This window comes from Chlorocebus sabaeus, chromosome 10 (genome assembly GCF_047675955.1).
Source record: "Chlorocebus sabaeus isolate Y175 chromosome 10, mChlSab1.0.hap1, whole genome shotgun sequence".
Classification (NCBI taxonomy): domain Eukaryota; kingdom Metazoa; phylum Chordata; class Mammalia; order Primates; family Cercopithecidae; genus Chlorocebus; species Chlorocebus sabaeus.
The window spans coordinates 84,775,457-84,796,549 of NC_132913.1; the positions used below are offsets into that span (position 1 = coordinate 84,775,457).

General features: G+C 42.0%; 1 protein-coding gene and 1 pseudogene across 3 annotated transcripts in view; both read right to left on the reverse strand.

The window, feature by feature from the left end:
• Window positions 1-1,282: 1,282 nt before the first annotated feature.
• On the reverse strand, window positions 1,283-6,654 carry LOC119625155 (HIG1 domain family member 2A pseudogene; annotated as a pseudogene).
• RFTN2 (raftlin family member 2) overlaps window positions 3,766-21,093 on the reverse strand; it is an 84,607-nt gene continuing 67,279 nt past the window's right edge. For 2 of the 3 annotated variants that reach the window (XM_073019893.1, XM_007965750.3), the window contains exons 8-9: window positions 20,011-20,089; window positions 3,766-7,591 (exon numbers count right to left, since the gene is read on the reverse strand). In XM_073019893.1, the coding sequence (XP_072875994.1) occupies window positions 7,319-7,591; window positions 20,011-20,089 (352 nt within the window). In that variant the 3' untranslated portion in view covers window positions 3,766-7,318. The remainder of the gene's footprint in view (window positions 7,592-20,010; window positions 20,090-21,093) is intronic. The other variant, XM_007965751.3, reaches the window with a different exon arrangement.

Below are 21,093 nucleotides of genomic sequence, written 5' to 3' on the forward strand. Positions count from 1 at the left end.
AATCCATGAAGTATGTCAATTAAGTTATAATGATTCTAGGATTAACTGTGACATCAATATTTAAAACTAACTTCATTTTTTCATAAAAAAGATACTATGTTGATCTGGATTTGTCTCATAAACCTTGTTAAAAGCAGTTTTTAATTCCATAGATAAATACACTATCTTTTTTTTATTTAATTTTTTGAGATGGAGTCTCATTTGTCACCCAGGCTGGAGTGCAATGGTGTGATCTCGGCTCACTGCAACCTCCCCCTCCCAAGTTCAAGTGATTATCCTGCCTCAGCCTTCCAAGTAGCTGGGACTACAGGCCTGCACCACCATACCACCACACCCGACTAAGTTTTATATTTTTAGTAGAGACAAGAGTTTCACCATTTTGGCCAGGCTGATCCCGAACTCCTGACCTCAAGTGATCCGCCGGCCTTGACCTCCCAAAGTGTTGGGATTACAGGCATGAGTCACCACACCCGGCCAAGTAGAGTATGTATTATTTTATTTTGGGTGGACCTCATGAGAGTCACCTATATCTTATATAACAATTAAAAATATTTACTTAATTCTAGTTTACGTTATAGATTATAGTATTATCTCTGCCTTTTTTTGTATCAGAGGAACATGCTCGTACAGTATGCTTTATGTAAAATAATTATCTGTATTCCCAGTTAGACCACATGCGGATCAGGGACCCACTTGAGGAGGCAGTCTGTCCATTCTCAGAGCTCAAACACCGTGCTAGGAGAACCACTGCTCTCTTCAGAGCTGTCAGACAGGGACCTTCAAGTCTACAGAAGTTTCTGCTGCCTTTTGTTCAGCTATGCCCTGCTCCCAGAGGTGGAGTCTACAGAGGCAGGCAGGCCTCCTAGAGCTGCTGTGGGTTCCACCCAGTTTGAGCTTCCTGGCTACTTTGTTTACCTACTCAAGCCTCAGCAATGGCGGACGCCCATCCATGTTTTAATCTTTATAGCTATTTTTTGCTTTTTTATCTTGTTTTTTTTAATCTTTAGAAAGGACACTAGAATTGGTCACTGTGTTGGTTTAGGTTGTAGGCAGCAATATTAGTTGAGTAAGTACCCCTCTCAGTTCACTTTCATGTAGATGGCTGTTTTTCTCACTGTACTACAAGTGGATTAGAGTTTATTAAGCAGGGGAGTGGAGGAGATGTGGCACAAATAGAAGTATGTAACATTTGGCCCTGCGCGGTGGCTCACGCCTGTAATCCCAGCACTTTGGGAGTCCGAGGCGGGTGGATCACGAGGTCAGGAGATCCAGACCATCCTGGCTAACACGGTGACCCCTTCTCTACTAAAAATACAAAAAATTAGCTGGGTGTAGTGGCGGGCACCTGTAGTCCCAGCTACTCAGGAGGCTGAGGCAGGAGAATGGCCTGAACCCGGGAGGCGGAGCTTGCAGTGAGCCGAGATTGCACCACTGCACTCCAGCCTGGGCGACAGCCAGACTCCCTCTTAAAAAAAAAAAAAAAAAAAAAAAGTACGTAACAGTCAAACAGAATCTGGAATTTTTGAAAAAATCTTTCAGTTATGATTACATAAAGGTTCACTTTCTCCCCCAAGGACACAGGGCCTCTCAAAGGAGAGGAGGGAATAAGTCCCATGGTAGGGCCAGTGGTGCTCCTGGGTTTTGGAATGATCTCTGCGAAGCTTTCAAGGCCAGACTGTGGGCTCGGGGTCGAGACTTCATAGCAGTTGCAACTAGACCCAGCAAGATGGCTGCGACTGTGAAGCCCTGCGCGGAGATCCAGGTGTGAGCATTGTGAGTTGAGAGTGCTGGCTGTGGCCCTGGTGGAAGCAGTAGAGGCCCTAGGTGAGGGCGGCTGCCGTGCCCAGGCAACCTATGGGTACCCTCAGGTTCTCGCGTGTCTTGCGAAGGAACTTTTCCTTGAAACCCTCTGGAGTGCTGTAAACAGTGAGGCTAAACCCCTCGATGAATGGGGACTTCCATGGTTCAAAGGAGGCCTCCAGAGTCATAGGACCTGGAGTCGCCTAGATGGCTATTTTTTATCACAAGCCAATATAGCTGCATTAACTGTTAACTCCAGATTTGGACAACGCATCTCTATTTTGACATCGGGGTTTTGGATTTTGCCTTTCTGACCGTCAAGGCCCTCTAAGTCCAAGGCATCATTTCCTCTGCCAATCCTCAGGCTCTAGTGATTTGCAAGTAAACATTCAAGGCCTCACAAGCACCCTAGAGTTCATGATGTGAAAATGAGCCGGGTGTGGTGGCGCGTACCTGTAGTCCTAGATACTCGGGAGGCTGAGGCAGGAGAATCACTTGAACCCGGGAGGCAGAGGTTGCGGTGAGCCCAGATCACGCCACTGCACTCCAGCCTGGGCGACAGAGCAAGACTCCGTCTCAAAAACAAAAAGGATGCAGCTGTTGGCCTCTTATCCACCTATGACCTGGAAGCCCTCTCCCCTGTCCCACCTTTCCAGACTGAACCAATGTACCCCTTACATGTATTGATTGATATGTCTCCCTAAAATGTTTAAAACCAAGCTGTGCCCCAACCACCTTGGGCACGTGTCGTTAGGACCTCCTGAGGCTGGGTCACGGGCGAGTCTTTAACCTTGGCAATAAACTTTATAAATTGACTGAGACCTGACCGGGCACGGTGGCTCACACCTGTAACTCAGCATGGAAATAAAAAATCATGAACCCCAAATATCTGAAGCAGATCTCAGTCTATTTATTTATTTATTTATTTTTGGAAGAGTCGCTCTGTAGCACAGGCTGGAGTGCAGTGGTGCGATCTCAGCTCATTGCAACATCCGCCTCCTGAGTTCAAGTGATTCTACTACCTCAGCCTTTCGAGTAGCTGGGACTACAGGCACCAGCGACCATGCCCAGCTAATTTTTGTATTTTTTGTAGGACAAAAGTCTGGAACTCCTGGCCTCAAGTGATCTGTCCTCCTCAGCCTTCCAAAGTGCTGAGATTACAGGTGTGAGTGACCATGCCTGGCCTCCAGATATCTTTTGAAATAAACCCCTTTATTGGTCTGGGTTCGGTGGCTCATGCGTCTAATCCCAGCACTTTGGGAGGCCAAGGCGGGAGGGATTGCTTGAGCCCAGGAGTTCAAGATCAGCCTGGGCAACATGGTGAAACCCTGTCTCTATAAAAAATACAAAAATTAGCAGAGTGTGGTGGGATATGCCTGTAGTACCAGCTACTCGGTAGGCTGAGGTAGGAGGATCGCTTGAGCCCAGGATGATTGAGGCTGCAGTGAGCGATGATAATGCCACTGCACTCCAACCTGGGTGACAGAGTGAGAATCTGTCTCAAAAAAACAAAAAATAACAAAAACAAAAAACCCACAAAAAACCAAAACAACAAAAAGCCCCTTTATTGCTCAATAAGCCAAGTTAAGTTCTATTGCTCTCACGTAATAATGTGACTTATGTAAGCCTTCAAAAACTCACCTTGGCTGGGCGTGGTGGCCCATGCCTGTAATCCCAGCACTTTGGGAGTGCGAGGCAGGGGGATCGCTTGAGGCCAGGAGTTCAAAACTAGCCTGGCCAACATGGTGAAACCCTACTTGACTAAAAATAGAAAAATTAGCTGGGTGTGGTGGTGTGCACCTGTAGTCCCAGCTACTTGGGAGGCTGAGGTGGGGAAATTTCGCTTGAACCCAGGAGGCAGAGGCTGCAGTGAGTGAGCCGAGATCACGCCACTGTACCCCAGCCTGGGCAACAGAGTGTGACTCTGTCACAAACAAACAAAAAACTCACCTTGATACTTATACATTTATCTCACACGTAAATTATTTATTCCCTCTATTGATTTAATTACTTGGTATTTTTACATACAATGATTTGAATGCTCAAAACATTTTTAGAACCCATTTTTTTGCAGTCGTCTTCACCAAAACTTTTTAAGAACCTCACCAAAACTAAGGCTCATTGTTTTACAGTTTTGCCTAATTTTCTGCCACAAACACCATCTCAGAACTTAAGCATCTGACAGACCTGGTTCTGCAAACTTTGCACTATTGCACAAAAAAATTCATTCTCAAGGGATGATAGATTACCAGCAAATGTTATTTAAATCGATATGTTACAAGTTCTGATGAGTAACATTTAGCCAGTTTTTCTATGTATCCACTAGTAAATTTTTATATAATGTGTGTGCTTCGTTATATACTGTCCCCACTGTTAGCAATTTCACTTCATTTGATTCTCTATCTGAATTTACTCTTTCCATACAGTACTACTCTGGGGCTCTGAAGAGTTAAGAGAAAGAAATCCTCTTTAGCCATATGGGGAGGGAAAGAGCCACCGTCCTTCTAGCCACGAAGGAATGGTGGTGAGGAATCAATAACAGGCAAGAGTAGGAAAACAGGACAGCTCCTCCGGCACTCCAGAATGAAACAAATGAAAATGCATGAAAATGAAAATACATTTATAGTCAAATATATAAACACCTGCTCCTGATAGCACAAATGATTTGCTTCTCCTTCTCCTAAAAGCCCTAGAATCTCTCAAAGAGAGTGACCTTTCCTTTTCTTTTTCACCGAAATGAATTGTAGTGGCGCTGACAGAGCTGATTTCCCCCGTGATGAGGTAGGTGTTAAATGTGTCCATGAAAGATAACAGGGTGATACTCAATCCAAAGGGGATGGAATTAACATTTGGTTATTGAAAACGAAGATGAAAATGCCGTAGATACTACACCAAGGGGAATGACAGATCTTCACCCGACATCTGGGATCTTGATACCTTTCATTATAACTTACAGGTTTAAAAAATTCACATGCCAGAGCCCCTAAGGAAATCTATAGTGTTATAAAAAGAACTGAATATACAATTGGCAGATAATGATAAGATTAGACACATTTAACTCCTTAGGCATAGAGAGCCTAAACTTTGTTCCTTTTTTTAAAAGAATAGGCTCAGAGCTATTTACGCATATTTAAAATGCTCTAGAACCACTTGGTCATAAATTATTCACTATCATGGTTGGGTGCAGTGGCTCACGCCTGTAATCCCAGCACTTTGGGAGGCCAAGGCAGGTAGATTGCTTGAGGCCAGGAGTTTGAGACCAGCCTGGCCAACATGGTGAAATCCCATCTCTACCCAAATTACAAAAATTAGCCAGGCATGATGGTGCATGCCTGTAATCCCTGCTACTGAGGAGGCTGAGGCGGGAGAGTCACTTGAACCTGGGAGGCTGAGGTTGCAGTGAGCCGAGATTGCAGCCTGGGCGACAGAGTGAGACTCTGTCTCAAAAAAAAAAAAAAAAGTTAATGCTATATTTCTGAGTTTTTTCTTAGTCAAATATAAATTTCTGTCTCTGTTCTTAATTTACTACTTCCAATCCTCTGTGTATACGGACTGAATGATAAAGAAGTCTCTACCTCTTGTAGATCCTGGCATTGGGAAAAACGAACTTTCTGATTTGTTCTTTGTGCTTCCTAACTTCATTACATTTTGTGGACTCCGGAAGCAGTGCTTATTTCTACCAAAAATCCACTAACTCTTGATTATGGAACTCAAGTCCATCTAAAAGTCAAAACAAAAACCATTTCTGCAAATATTGTTGACAGCTATTGCTATAGAATAAGAGTGAGAGGAATATTCTTAAATTCCTTTATACTGTACTTCTGGATGATAAAAGTGGAATAACTCCTGTTAATTTTATCAGCAATTAATGGAGATTGACTTAGTTTAGATACACTATATAATTGATAACATGTAATACATATCTGTTATATGTATAAAACATATTATATGAGGGCCAGGCGTGGTGGCTCACGCCTGTAATCCCAGCACTTCAGGAGGATGAGGCAGGCGGATCACGAGGTCAAGAGATCGAGACCATCCTGGCCAACATGGTGAAAACCCATCTCTACTAAAAATACAAAAATTAGCTGGGCGTGGTGGCGCACACTGCCTGTAGTTCCAGCTACTCTGGAGGCTGAGGCAGGAGAATTGCTTGAACCCAGGAGGGGGAGGTTGCAGTGAGCTGAGATTGTGCCACTGCATTCCAGCCTGGGTGACAGAGCGAGACTCTGTCTCAAAAAAAAGCCACAGAAAACCCCAAAACCAAACATATTATATGAATATTTGTGTTCAACAAAACAATAACCCAATAAAAATGATGTTTTATTATTAAAATGATCTTACAATGTCAACATCAATGTTAATAAAAATATATAATAGGCTGAATTCATCAATGATAGAGTAAGTTGTAATTCACTTGAAGGTTCCATCTTTCAAAGTAAGCCTTTCATAGACAAATGAAAATCCTCTATTTTGTAGAATTTTAAAGATTGTTAAAGACTGGGTCAAGGCAAAGTTACCTCTGTTAGAAGGGGAAAGAAAAGCAAGGTGAAACAAAATAGGTTATCATACATATTGCGTGTGCTATGAGCATCTTTCTACTCCTGCCTGATTGAAAATTCTAGATTTCAACATTCTTCAGGATTTAGCAAGTCAAAATAAAAGCAGAATTCAAATCTAGACAGATGTAAAATACTTCAGTTTCCACTTGAAGTTGGTGTTTTTCCTCTTCATAGTATTTAGACTTTAAAATAAAAAAAAATTACATCTTACTCTCTACTAAGGTATTTATTTATTGAGATTATGGGTTCTTTTCATATTGAATTTTAAGAGATGCTGCTTTACTGTCCGCATTTTTAGGCTTTTAGGAGCAACAACATTTATGTGCAATGAATCAGTACAGGATTGGTGACATGGTGACCCTTTAAAAGCAAAGATATATAAAAAAATTTTTTTTAAAAAATATTTTAACACATAGGGGCTTGCTTTGTATATACATGCTATAGTTAAAGACAAAATGTGGATTATTTATTATATTTGGAAAATAGGTATTTATTTTCACTAATTAGCTGTGTGTGTGTGTGAGAGAGAGAGAGAGAGAGAAAAAGAAAGAGATTATTTTTCAGCTTAAATAAGACTGTAACTTCCTGAGAACTCCCTCTAATTAGGTAAAATACTGTTTGAGATATTCAATTTCCTTACCAGGAATTGTAAGAAAAATCTACTTTGTACATTCATGAGAAGCTGAAATAGATTATTGTGTAATAACTGAATGGAACATCTGTTTAACCAGATGTTTTAGTTGAGAGAAGTGTAAACATGATTCTAAATGTATAAATATGTTGGTTATTCTTACTTGTCTGGGAGGTTGTGCCAAAGTTTACATAGATTAGAGGAAAGGCTGAGTCTGGAAAAATTCAAAAATATTATATAAATGCAGAGAAAATAACACAATAAGGTCAGTTGGCAATTATTTTAACAATTATTTACAAGACCTTCCTTTGCTTCATCTCATGGCTCACATACAAGTGACCTGAGTCACTCCATCTTCCTGATCAAACTGTCCGTCATCTAATTCCCGGAGGACGCTGTCACTGCTGCTGAACCCAGAGAAGCTGTTGTGCTGTGCCAGCCTCCCCTCCTGTGTCCAGCATTCCCTGGAGGGAGAAAGGCGGCACTCCTCAGGCGGGTGTCTGCTCTCTGCAGGTTGTGATGTGGTTGTGTCTAATCCAATGCTCCTACTGGTGGCTTTGTTCTTGTCTTCACCTTTTATGTGGCGGCTAGCTTTCTTCTGAAACACAAGACATTGGCGATCAGGAGTTAAAAAGATAGGTGTTTCCTGTCCCCCTGGTCTAGCACATGCTGCCTTTCTGCCTACTGGAATGTCCTTTCCCCCAGCTCTTCAAAATCCTGCTCATCTTCAACGACCAGCTCAGAGCTACCTCCACATTCCCCTCCCTACCCAAATAGAAATGAACTCCCTTCTCCCTGTTTTGTAACTCTTTGTAGGTTCCTGGTACATCATTCTTATTGGCAGGTGTGTTAGGTACACATCAGCCCTTAATGACATCTCTAAGGAAGGAAATTTGTTGAAATCATACTTTGGGAGAAAAAAGCAAGGTATAAATACTAATACATTTTTTGTCTTAGTGTTAGTTGGGATCTATAGAGCAGAAAAGGTGCTTCAATGGCCACCTTACACCCATTTCCTGTAGGCACAGGCTGTGCAGAAGAGTCACAGTGATATGGTTTGGCTGTGTCCCCACCCAAATCTCACCTTGAATTGCAGCTCCTATAATTCCCATGTGTTGTGGGAGGGGCCCGGTAGGAGGTAGTCGAATCATGGGGTGGGTCTTACCCGTGAATAAGTATCATGAGATCTGATGGTTTTATAAAGGGGAGTTCCCTTGCACGTGCTCTCTCTTGCCTGCCACCACATGATACATGACTTTGCTCCTCATTTGCCTTCTGCCATGATTGTGAGGCCTCCCCACGTGGAACTGTGAGTCAATTAAACCTCTTTCCTTTGTAAACTACACAGTCTTGGGTATGTCTTTACTAGCAGGATGACAACAGACTAATACAGTAAATTGGTACTAGTAGAGTTGGGGGGGTGCTATAAAAATACCCAAAAATGTAGAAGCGACTTTGGAACTGGGTAACATGCAGAGGTTGGAACAGTTTGAAGGGCTCAGAAGAGGACAGGAAGATGTGGGAAAGTTTAGAACTTCCTAGAGACTTATTGAATGGCTTTGACCAAAATGCTTATAGTGATATGGACAATGAAGTCCAGGTTGAGGTGATTTCAGATGGAGACGAGGAACTTGGGAACTGGAGCAAAGGTGTCTCTTGCTATATTTTAGCTAAGAGACTGGTGGCATTTTGCCCTTGCCCTCGAGATTTGTGTAACTTTGAACTTGAGAGAGATGATTTAGGGCATCTGGTAGAAAAAATTTCTAAGCAGCAAAGCATTGAATAGGTGATTTGGGTACTGTTAAAAACAGTTTTATGTATTCACAAATATATGGTTTGGAATTGGAACTTATGTTTAAATTTGCAGACTGATGATGCCATAGAAAAGAAAAAACAATTTTCTGAGAAGAAATTTAAGCTGGCTGCAGAAACTTGCATAAGTAACAAGGAGCCAAATGTTAATTGCCAAGACAATGGAGAAAATGTCTCCAGAGCATTTCACGGCAGCTCCTCCCATCACAAGCCAGGAGGCCTAGGACGAAAAAATGTTTTTGTGGGCCGGACCCAGGGCCTTGCTGCTTTGTGCAGTCTCGGGACTTGGTGCCCTGTGTCCCAGCCGTGGCTATATGGGGCCAATGTAGAGCTTAGGCTGTATCTTCAGAGGGTGCAAGCCCCAAGCCTTGGTGGCTTACATGTTGTTTTGCGCCTGTGGACACACAGAAGTCAAGAAATGGGGTTTGAGAAACTCCCACATGGAGTTTCCACTGGGAAACTGCCTAGTGGAGCTGTGAGAAGAGGGCCACCATACTCCAGACCCCAGCATGGTAGATCCACTGACAGCTTGCACTGTGCACCTGGAAAAGCCACAGATACTCAATGCCAGCCTATGAAAGCAGCCAGGAGGGGGGCTGTACCCTGCAAAGTCACAGGGGCAGAACTACCCAAGTCCATGGGAACCCATCTCTTGCATCAGTGTGACCTGGATGTTAGACAGGGAGTCAAAGGAGATCATTTTAGAGCTTTAAGATTGCCCCACTTGATTTTGGACTTGCATGGGGCCTGTAACCCCTTCATTTTGGCCAATTTCTCCCATTTGGAATGGATGTATTTACCCAATGCCTGTACCCCTGTTGTATGTAGGAAGTAACCAACCTACTTTTGATTTTACAGGGTCATAGGTAGAAGGGACTTGCCTTGTCTCAGATGAGATTTTGGACTGTGGACTTTTGAGTTAATGCTGAAATTAGTTAAGACTTTTGGCTGAGTGTAGTGGCTTATGCCTGTAATCCCAGCACTTTGGGAGGCTGAGACGGGAGGAACACTTGAGGTCAGGAGTTTCAGACCAGCCTGACCAACATGGTGAAACCTCGTCTCTACTAAAAATATAAAAATTAGCTGAGTGTGCTGCCACACGCCTGTAATCCCAGCTACTTGGGAGGCTGAGGCAGGAGAATCACTTGAATCTGGGAGGTGGAGGTTGTAGTGAGCCAAGGTCACACCATTGCACTCTAGCCTGGGCAACAAGAGAAAGACTCCATCTCAAAAAAAACACAAAAAACAAAAAACAACAACAAACTTCGGGGAACTGTTGGGTAGGCATGATTGGTTTTGAAATGAGAGGACATGAGATTTGGGAGGAGCTGGGGCAGAATGATATGGTTTGGCTGTGTTGTCACCCAAATCTCATCTTGAATTGTACCTCCCATAATTTCCAAGTGTTGTGGGAGGGACCCAGTGGGAGGTAATTGAATCATGGGGGTGGGTCTTTCCCATGCTGTTCCTGCAATAGTGAATAAGTCTCATTAGATCTGATGGTTTTATGAAGGGGTGTTCCCCTGCACATGCTCTCTTGCCTGCCTCCATGTAAGACGTGACTTTGCTCCTCATTCACCTTCTGCCATGGTTGTGAGGCCTCCCTAACCATGTGGAACTGTGAGTCCAATTAAACATCTTTCCTTTAAAAATTACCCAGTCTTTATTAGCAGCGTGAGAACAGACTAATATACACAGATAATTCAGACTGAGTTTATTTTGAGTGAGTGTCTAGAATGTCTTCAAGGGTGAAGTGGACCCTTTCCTTGTCCTGCTGCAAACTGCTTCTGCCTGACACAGTATACATGCTCAACAATTCAGTCCAGCTCATTCAGACTCTCTGATCAACTGTGGATGTTTTTGCTGATAAATATTTACTGAGGGCAGAGAATGTTCTTGGTTCAGTCCAGAATAAAGGGGACATGGTCTCTGCCCAGGCAACTTAAGTCAAAATAAGGTATCTAGCTGGGCAAAGTGGCATGAGCCTGTAGTCTCAGCTACTCAGGAGGCTGAAATGGGAGGATTACTTGGAACTGGGAGTTCAAGGCCAGCTTAGGCAACATGGCGAGACCTCAGGTCCTATATATATATATATTTTTTTTTCATATATATATATATGAAAAAAATAAGATAGCTAAGTCAAAAAAGGGAAAGCACAACAAGGAGAATTAGCTGCTTAACTTGTGATGTTCAGACTCCTGATGAGACTTCATTATAAGAGCATTTTTTGTTGTTGTTGTTGAGACAGAGTCTTGCTCTGTTGCCCAGGCTGGAATGTAGTGATTGCAATCTCAGCATGCTGTAGTTTCTGCCTCCCGGGTTCCAGCAATTCTCCCGCCTCAGCCTCCTGAGTAACTGGGACTCCAGGCATGTGCCACCTTGCCCAGCTAATTTTTGTGTTATTAGTAGAGATGGGGTTTCAACATGTTGACCAGGCTGGTCTTGAACTCCTGACCTCAGCGTTTTGCCCACCTCTGCCTCCCAAAGTGCAGGGATTACTGGTGTGAACCACTGTATCTGGCCCTTAAGAGCTTATTTAATACTGACAACGTGGCAGATATTAGAAAATATGATCATATCCTCCTAGGTACATAAAAGTGAACATAGATTTAAAGATACATTTACAAATCACAGTAATTTCCCAGTTTACAAAGAGCTCATTTACTGAAAATTCATTTATATGTTATTTGGGAACTAGGGTTGCATTTTTCCTAAAAGTAAGAGGTAAAATTAAAAAATTCTTAGGAAAATTGTAGAAATCAAATGCCCAGGCTGATCTTACAGAAGTTTGTTAACGATTCATCTGTTGAAATGCAGTGCATAAAATACCGGGGTATTTTCTACTGGTTTTTACAGCAAATACACAAAGCAAACAAACAGCTTTATTAAAGTGGATTTTGTGCGCTACTGTGGAATGTAATACCGTTCATGACACTGTTTGTACAGGAAGATGCAGCCCCAGCGGGTTGCATAAAAAGGAGTTTATTGGCAGCACAGAGGCAGTGCATCTTTTTCTTGGCCAAGTTACCAGAGTTGGGCAAGTTTAAGGGAAAAAGTTGTGAAAGAAAAATAAACCTTGGGGCCCCCAAATCACCAAACTAAAACGAAAAGTCAAGCTGAGAATGACTTAGGGCAAACCTGCCTCCCATTCTATTCAAATTCACCCCTCTGCTCACTGAGATAAATGGATATCTGATTGGTCTTTTGGAGAGGCTAATCAGAAACTCAAAATATTGCAGCCACTTTTATCTACCCCTCCCCATTTCGAGTTGTCCCGCCTTTCGTCTCATCTTTCTGGATGGAACCAAAGTTCATCTTACATATGTTGACTGATGTCTCACGTCTCCCTAAAGTGTATAAAACCAAACTGTGCCTGACAACCTTGGGCACATGTCATCAGGACCTCCTGAGTGTGTCCTTAACTTTGGCAATATAAACTTTCTAAATTAACGGAGACCTATCTCATATATTTGGGGTTCACAAAGTCTACAGTAGGTTGTCCCTCAACAAAGGCCCACCTTCGTGGTCCCAAGTTAGACACAGTTTGGTGGTTGTCACATTTTACATGGGCACCCTTGCATTCATCAAATGCAAATATCAGCTTTTTTTTTTTTTTTTTTTTTGAGACGGAGTCTCGCTCTGTTGCCCAGGCTGGAGTGCAGTGACCGGATCTCGGCTCACTGCAAGCTCTGTCTCCCAGGTTTACACCATTCTCCTGCCTCAGCCTTCTGAGTAGCTGGGACTACAGGCGCCCGCCACCTCGGCCGGCTAGTTTTTTGTGTTTTTTAGTAGAGACGGGGTTTCACCGTGTTAGCCAGGATGGTCTCAATCTCCTGACCTCGTGATCCGCCCGTCTCGGCCTCCCAAAGTGCTGGGATTACAGGCGTGAGCCACCATGCCTGGCCAAATATCAGCTCTTTAGTTCTTTTCCTGTTTATTCCTATTCACCAAATTTATTGAAATTAATATATGCGGTGGAACCTGACAGATTTACTCTCAGAAATGTACAAAATTTGAGAATGGCACTTTCTTCCCTGCACTGGGGCATTGGTCAGCAAGGATACAGTTTTTTGGCTTCAGATATGGCTGATGAACACGGCCAGACTGCGCTCCTTTCTCAAGCCTGGCCAGTGGCTATCTTTCCCACATGCACAACGATGCATTCACTCTTTTTTTTTTGAGACAGAGTTTCTGTCTGTCGCCCAGGCTGGAGTGCAGTGGCACAATCTCCACTCACTGCACTGACCACCTCCCGACTTTTCAGTCATTACTATTTACAATTGCTTGACCACCTCCCAGGCTCAAGCAATTCTCCTGTCTCGGCCTCCAGAGTAACTGGAATTACAGGCGTGCACCACCACGCCTGGGTAATTTTTCTATTTTTTATAGAGATGGGGTTTTGCCATGTTGGCCAGGCTGTTGTTGAACTCCTGGACTTAAGTGATCTGCCTTAATCTCAGATCACTTAATCTCAGATCACTTTGGAGGCTTAAATCTCAGCCTCCCAAAGTGCTGGGATTACAGGCGTGAGCCACCACGCCGGTGGGAATGCATTCACTCTTGAATGATGCTCTCAATGCTCTCAACACTGTCCGGAATCAAAATGGGAAAGTGGGGGTCACTGGGGGCTTCCTGGATCTTGCCTTCCTCACCAGCGCTAGGGCCAAAGGTAAATTTTGCAATACTTTTTTCAGTATATATCAGCTAATAGAGGCCAATTCTCACATACTTAACAAGGATTTTCTTAATAAAAATGGGATGCTATTCAGAATACTAAGATATTTAGAGTAATTCACTTTAAAATAAGCATTAATAGGTAAACAGCCACCAAATGTAAATTTCAAATGTTAGAAGATGGCAAAATACTTAGCACTGCACCTTTAAAAATGACTTCTGAACCAACACACACTTTTTTTCTTTTTTTACCATGTGACTGTTACGTCAGGCCCCTGAGCCCAAGCCTGCAGGTATGCATCCAGATGGCCTGAAGTAACTGAAGAATCACAAAAGAAGGGAAAATGGTCGGTTCCTGCCTTAACTGATGATATTACCTTGTGAAATTCCTTCTCCTGGCTCAGAAGGTCCCCACTGAGCACCTTGTGACCCCCGCCCCTGCCCACCAGAGAACAACCCCCTTTGACTGTAATTTTCCATTACCTACCTAACTCCTATAAAACGGCCCCACCCCTATCTCCCTTTTTGGACTGACTCTCTGTTTGGACTCAACCCGTCTGCACCCAGGTGATTAAAAAGCTTTATTGCTCACACAAAGCATGTTTGGTGGTCTCTTCACACGGACGCATGTGACATGTTGTTTAATAAATACAACTTCAGCAATCATATCACCTCTCCTGCCCCACCCTTATTCCACATGTAAATAATAACATTTCCAACAAACCAAACTGTGATGTTCTCATAACTTAGACTGTAGAAGTCTGAAGCCCAACTAGTTCTTGGAGATTATCTACTTCAGTCCCCTTATTCTACAGAGGTGGGGCTCAGACCCAGAGAGAAAACAGGATTTGTCCAAGGTGATGGAATAGCTGGCCCGGAACTGTAGCCCGAGTCTCTCACCTTATTCTTTTCACACTATCTTACCCACATCTGCAAAAATATGGGTAGGTTTGCTGTAAAAGATTTGTGTGTTTCCTAAATAAAAATTTCCTTCAATCATAAAAATAACACCTATTCAATATAGAAAACTTGACAAAAACAAAGAAAAAAGCAAAACCCACCTATAATTCCATCTTCTAGAAATGCAACTGTTAAAACCTTGGCATATTTTCCTATTTTTTTCTCTAAATATATATATATATTTATATATATTCTATATATATACATTTGCATGCACACAGATGATGTATAGAAACAGTACATAAAACTTTTTTTTGAGATGGAGTCTCACTCTGTCACCCAGGCTGGAGTGCAGTGGCACGATCTTGGCTCACTGCAACCTCCGCCTCCCAGGTTCAAGTGATTCTTCTGCCTCAGCCTCCCAAGTAGTTGGGATTACAGGTGCACATCACCACATCCAGCTAATTTTTGTATTTTTAGTAGAGAAGAGGTTTCACCATGTTGGCCAGGCTGGTCTCGAACTCCTGACCTCAAGCGATCCACCCACCTTGGCCTCCCAAAGTGCTGGGATTAATTATAAGTGTGAGTCATGATGCCCAGCCCATGAAACATTTTATACCTCACTTTCCCACTTAGTACTATATTGTGAATATTTCTCTATGTCAATAAAGAAATAAAGATTTCCCATACTACATTTTCAGCCTTACTCATATATGTCCTCACTTTCTTCTGATATTTTCACTGTAAAATTGGAGGAAATTATACTAAGATTTGGATGCAGAATAAAACCTTTGATAAAATTTACTACCTTTTCAGAGCCATTCCTATTTACAAAAAAAAAAGGGTGACCCATTAAAAATGCATGAGTCCTAGTGACACATTAGTTGAATTTAGGGTGTTCTACCATTCTACCTTTCAGTTTTCACTGTTGGTATCTTAAAAGCAAAAGACTTAAGTCAGAATTCTACCGGCAATCATAAAACATTGTGTTGGACACAATCTTGGATAGTGTTATGATGGATACAATGGAAGCGTAGCTAAGAAATTTAGTTTATAAAGTGACAAAAACATGAAATGGACATTCAGGATTTCTTTCCTTCTTCAACCTTGCAATCCTAAGTGTAGCTCTTGGGCCACTTGGAAGAGTTAGAGGTTTTGAAACACAAGAGGCGCTACCCTTGACTGCTCACAGAGCACATTCCTGGATCTTCCCAGGTTGGGGCTGTCAAAATCATGGAAGCCTAGGAAGGGGGAAGGGTATGGTTGACTTATTACTACCTCTCCAGCCAGCTTTCCTATCCATCTTCTTCTCTACTGCAGTGTGGGCAGGTGACCCGGTCAGACCTGACCAGAGTCATTCCCTGGGACTACTATACTGACTCTAGGATAAACAAGTTCTTTCTTTTTGACAAGGTGGCCAAGCTTACCTCCTAAGAAGCCCTCTGCACACACACACAACACACACAGAAGCCAAACAAATAGATGAGAGGAAACGTCTTGACAATGTGGAATCTCTGATGTCAGTAAGTGAGGTCTTCAGTTATTTTTCTTTTTCTTTCTTTCTTTAATTTTTTTTTTTTTTTTTTCTGTTTGAGACAGAGTCTCACTCTGTAGCCCAGGCTGGAGTGCAGTGGTGCAATTACCGCTCACTGCAGCCTCAACCTCCCAGGTACAAGTGATCCTCCCACCTCAGCCTCTAGAGTAACTGGGATTACTCTGGACACCTGTGCCTGCCACCATGTAATTTTTATATTTTTTGTAGAGGTGGAGTTTCACCATGTTGTTCAGGCTCATTCTTTCCTTGTTCTTTTTTTTTTTTTTTTTGAGATGAAGTCTCACTCTGTCACCTACGCTGGAGTGCAGTGGCACAATCTCAGCTCACTGCAAGCTCTGCCTCCTGGGTTCAAACGATTCTCCTGCCTCAGCCTCCCAAGTAGCTGGGACTACAGGAACTCGCCGCCATGCCAGGCTAATTTTTGTATTTTTAGTAGAGATGGGGTTTCACCATATTGGCCAGGCTGGTCTCGAACTCCTGACCTTGTGATCCTCCTGCCTTGGCCTCCCAAAGTGCTGGGATTACAGGCATGAGCCACCGCACCCAGATGTTCTTTTTTTTTTTGAGACGGAGCCTTGCTCTGTCGCCCAGGCTGAAGTGCAGTGGCGCGATCTTGGCTCACTGCAAGCTCCGCCTCCCGGGTTCACGCCATTCTCCTGCCTCAGCCTCCCGAGTAGCTGGGACTACAGGCGCCCGCCACCACGCCCGGCTAGTTTTTTTTGTATTTTTTAGTAGAGACGGGGTTTCACCGGGTTAGCCAGGATGGTCTCCATCTCCTGACCTCGTGATCCGCCCATCTCGGCCTCCCAAAGTGCTGGGATTACAGGCTTGAGCCACCGCGCCCGGCCATAAATACAACTTTCACAAAATATATATGAGATAGCTAAAACATTTTGGTAATAAATTAACTCTATATTGATATTAATAGTTTACTTTCCTGAAAGTATTACTACCATTTTGAGATAAATTAAGAAATTGTTTCCTTAAGTAAAAACTGAAAGAATTTGCAAATCAGCGTTCTGTTATAGCTGTTAGACACTTTGACTCGTACCTACAAGTTCTGCCCTGAAATAATCTCAGGATCCTGTGGCTTCTTGCTAGAAAAATTAAACATTTGTCAAAGGAAGAAATGGTAAATCCATTTAGAAGCAGAATTGTAAGTTATAAAATATATTATTATTAGATTTGTCATTGATACAAACCAACTATATCTGCTTCCCATTATATAAATGAACCAGTAATTTTACCTTACAATGAAATATAAAGATTACCCAAAGAAAAGCTGCGAGTAGAGACTACTGGATAGTATCTAAAGCTAAACAAAAAGGGGCTGGGTACAGTGGTGAGCACCTGTAACCCTAACTACTTGGGAAGCTAAGGTGGGAGGATTGTTTAAACTCAGGAGTTTGAGACCAGACTGGGCAACACAGGGAGACCCTGTCTCATAAAAAAGTAAAACATGATAAACAAAAAGGGCCTAAACATTTTCAGGGAATTAAAAACCTTGTATCTAATATTAAGTAAAAGAGACTGTGAGGTAGCTGGATACAGGTCTTACATTGTCACAAACACAACTCCATGGCCCTCATGGATCAAAACCCCATGAGGCTGTGAATTCTGATGACTTTTCCTAAAAATAATGGCCATTTGTAGAATGTTAAAAAGAAAGAGGCCAGGTGCGGTGGTTCACACCTGTAATCCCAGCACTTTGGGAAGCTGAGGTGGGTGGATCACGAGGTCAGGAGATCAAGGCCATCCTGGCCAACAAGGTGAAACCCCGTCTCTACTAAAAATACAACAATTAGCTGGTTGTGGTGGCGCGTGCCTGTAGTCCCAGCTACTCGGGAGGCAGGAGAATCGCTTAACCAGGGAGTAGGAGGTTGCAGTGAGCCGAGACTGTGCCACTGCACTCCAGCCTAGTGACAGAGTGAGACTCCATCTCAAAAAAAAAAAAAAAAGAAAAAGAAAAAGAAAAAAAGAAAGAATAAAAAGGTTGTGACATGATGAGAAGCATGCTTTGGGGGAAGAAGAAAGGACAACTTTTTCTGGTCTTTCTCTACATATACCCACCTTTGCTTCTTTTAGGTAGAATATTTCTTTTTTTCTTTTTTTTTTTCTTTTTGGAGACAGAGTCTCACCCTGTCGCCAGGCTGCAGTGCAGTGGTGCAATCTAGGCTCACTGCAACCTCCGCCTCCTGGGTTCAAGCGATTCTCCTGCCTCAGGCTCCTGAGTAGCTGAGACTACAGGCAGACACCACCACGCCTGGCTAATTTTTGTATTTTTAGTAGAGATAGGGTTTTACCATGTTGGCCAGGATGGTCTTGATCTCTTGACCTCATGATCCCTGCCTCGGCCTCCCAAAGTGCTGGGATTACAGGCATGAGCCACTGGGCTGGGCCAGAATATTTCTTTTATTTAATTAATTTTTTTTGAGACAGGGTCTCACTCTGTCACACAGGCTGGAATGCAGTGGCACCATCACAGCTCACTGCAGCATTGAACTCCTGGGCTCAAGTGATCCTCCCACTTCAACATCCCAAGTAGCTGGGACTACAGGCATGTTCCACCATGCCTGCCTAATTTATTTTTTAATTTTTTGTAGAGACAGGGTCTGTTAATGTTTCCCAGGCTGGTCTCAAACTCCTGGGTTCAAGCAGTTCTCCCACCTCAGCCTCCCAAAATGTTGGGATTACAGTTGTGCGCCCCTGTGCATGACCTTGACAGATATTTTTGAATAAACTCATGAAGTTGAGTCATCCTCATTGTTGTGGAGGGTTGCAGTGCTCACCTGTGGGCTCTAATGTGGTTTCTAATTCTGTGTACTTGGTCATTGTATTCTCCTGCCTCTCCATCTTCCCAACTACCTCTCTATCTCTCTACTGATTTACCTACCAACCCAGCCAGCCTTTTCCCAAAATTAACATGAGATAATTTAGCATGGCTGTATTATACACACAATCAAACTAGCTCTTTGATAGTTTAGATAACTTTAAAGTTTACTAAACAATGTCTTCTTTTTTTCAAATCTCTGCAGCTTTGCCTGAAAACATAAAACAATGTTTTCTTGATGCAGATACACAAAAAGAAACACTTTAAAAAATTTCTGGTCCATTTGCAAATCTCTTGTTTTGCAAGTTATGCTTTATTAATGCACAGAATGCCACATTCAATCGTTGTATTCTAGCTGTGCATCCAGTAAGATCAAGGTGACTTGAGGCTCAGAATAGCCCTTCAGCAAAGTGCTGAAAAAATACAAACTTGACTAGATAATATAAAAGAAAAGTGTTGCTAAAGGTCAAGATAGCCAAAGTTGCATGGATGCATTGCAAGATCAGGCACATTCATTCACAAGATTTAGAACTGTAAGGACAGAAAAAACTGTTCCTCTATCCTCTTAGGTTCAGTAGCTGAGAACTACAAATTAAACTTACAAAAGACATATTAATAGGAGAAAAGGTTTATTTTCAATGTACACAGTCTCTTCACAGAAAAGTAGCAAAAACCCAAAGAGGCAGTTTGGTGTAGAAGACCTGGGAGTTTATATACCATTTTAACAAAGGGTGATAAGTTGCGCACAGGTGACTAGATGAGGGAAAAGGAGTTTGGGCTTCTGGGGAGGTAAATTGTGAGAAGGCAAATACATGGGGTAAACGAATGGAAGATCAAGCTTATTTTAGTACAGTTTGTTTTTGCAGACTCATCACTGTGAATTGTTTCTGGTGATTAGACACCTTTACAAATGGAAATTTATGTCACCCTTATAAAGCAAAATGTATGTCCCCGTTTTTCAGCAGAAAGATGGAGGACAGAGAGTTCCTCCTGTGTCTGCTGTTTCTTAATTGCCTTTAGCTCAAAGTAATCCTCACGCCAAAGTGGCATATTTTGAGATGGCATATTAGAATCCCCTTTGGAACTATTTCATGTTGCCTGATTGCTAGCACATTTCCCTTATAGGTTAGTTCAGAGGACTGTTTCCATGTCATGTCCATGCTTTCTTATTTGGAATTACAATGAGAGTTTAAGGATTAAATGCTTCAATATAATATTCAGTTAATAAAGCATCAATTTTACTCACATCTGGTGTTTGAGCAGCTGAATTCCACATAACTGGCCTCTGAAGGAATACGATCTGCTTTGTAGCCAAATTCCCTTCACTGCAAATTAAAACAATAGTATTAGTATTTGCGAATTAGTAGTTCTCTGTATTTCATAATTGGCTAGAACATTCCATATGTAGTTTTGTAAAATAATCTTCTGACCAAAAATAATTATAAAATATAAATCTTTTTTTTTTCCAGTGATGGAAAAAATGTAAAATGTAATTTTATAGAAACCACATCTGGAAAAACAAGAAAAATCCCTAAAAACTGAATATGGTCGCTATAAAAGAAAATAATTTTAATGTTTAAAGACACTTGTAATCTCACCAAGCTAACATCAATATTTTCATTTCTTTGTTTCCCCTCTTAGTCTTTATCAGCTTGTGTAATTTGCATGTCTGTAATCACTGCACATTTATATTTTGTTTCTATGCCCTTCACTGAACACTCTTTTTCTTGTTTGTACACTGTAATCATATTTTTAATGGTTGCATAATAACTCAAAGAATTAAGATACCAAAATGTACTAAGTCTTTTTTTTATTACTGGAAAATAAGGTTGCTTCCAGTTTCTTGCCAGTTATAAACAAAAAATATGTATTGTATTCAATTATTTTATTGAAATGAATACTTAGGAGATAAAAATATGTATTGTATTCCTCTTATGAATTATTTTCTTGAAATGAATACTTAGGAGCGGGAGTATTAGGTCAAACCTTATGATTTAAGCTTCTTGGTATGCATTGTCAAACTTGCCTTATAAACAGAAGAGACCAATTTAGGCTGCCACATGTGAGAAAATTTACATCCATTTTCAATTGAGGGACTTCAACTATAGCTAGTTTTATTTTCAGATGCTTCTTTGTAGTCAGCTACTCAGTATTCTCCTTATTTAACTATCATCATGGCAAATTACCCCTTGCCAAAGACTACTTGGGGTTTGTATTCCTCTGAAATGCTTTTCACAGAGTCTCCATGGATTTATGGGGAGGAGTGTCTGTAGCTAATGTTGCTCAGTTACGACTTTTATTATGCAAAAAACCCCAACAAAACCTTACT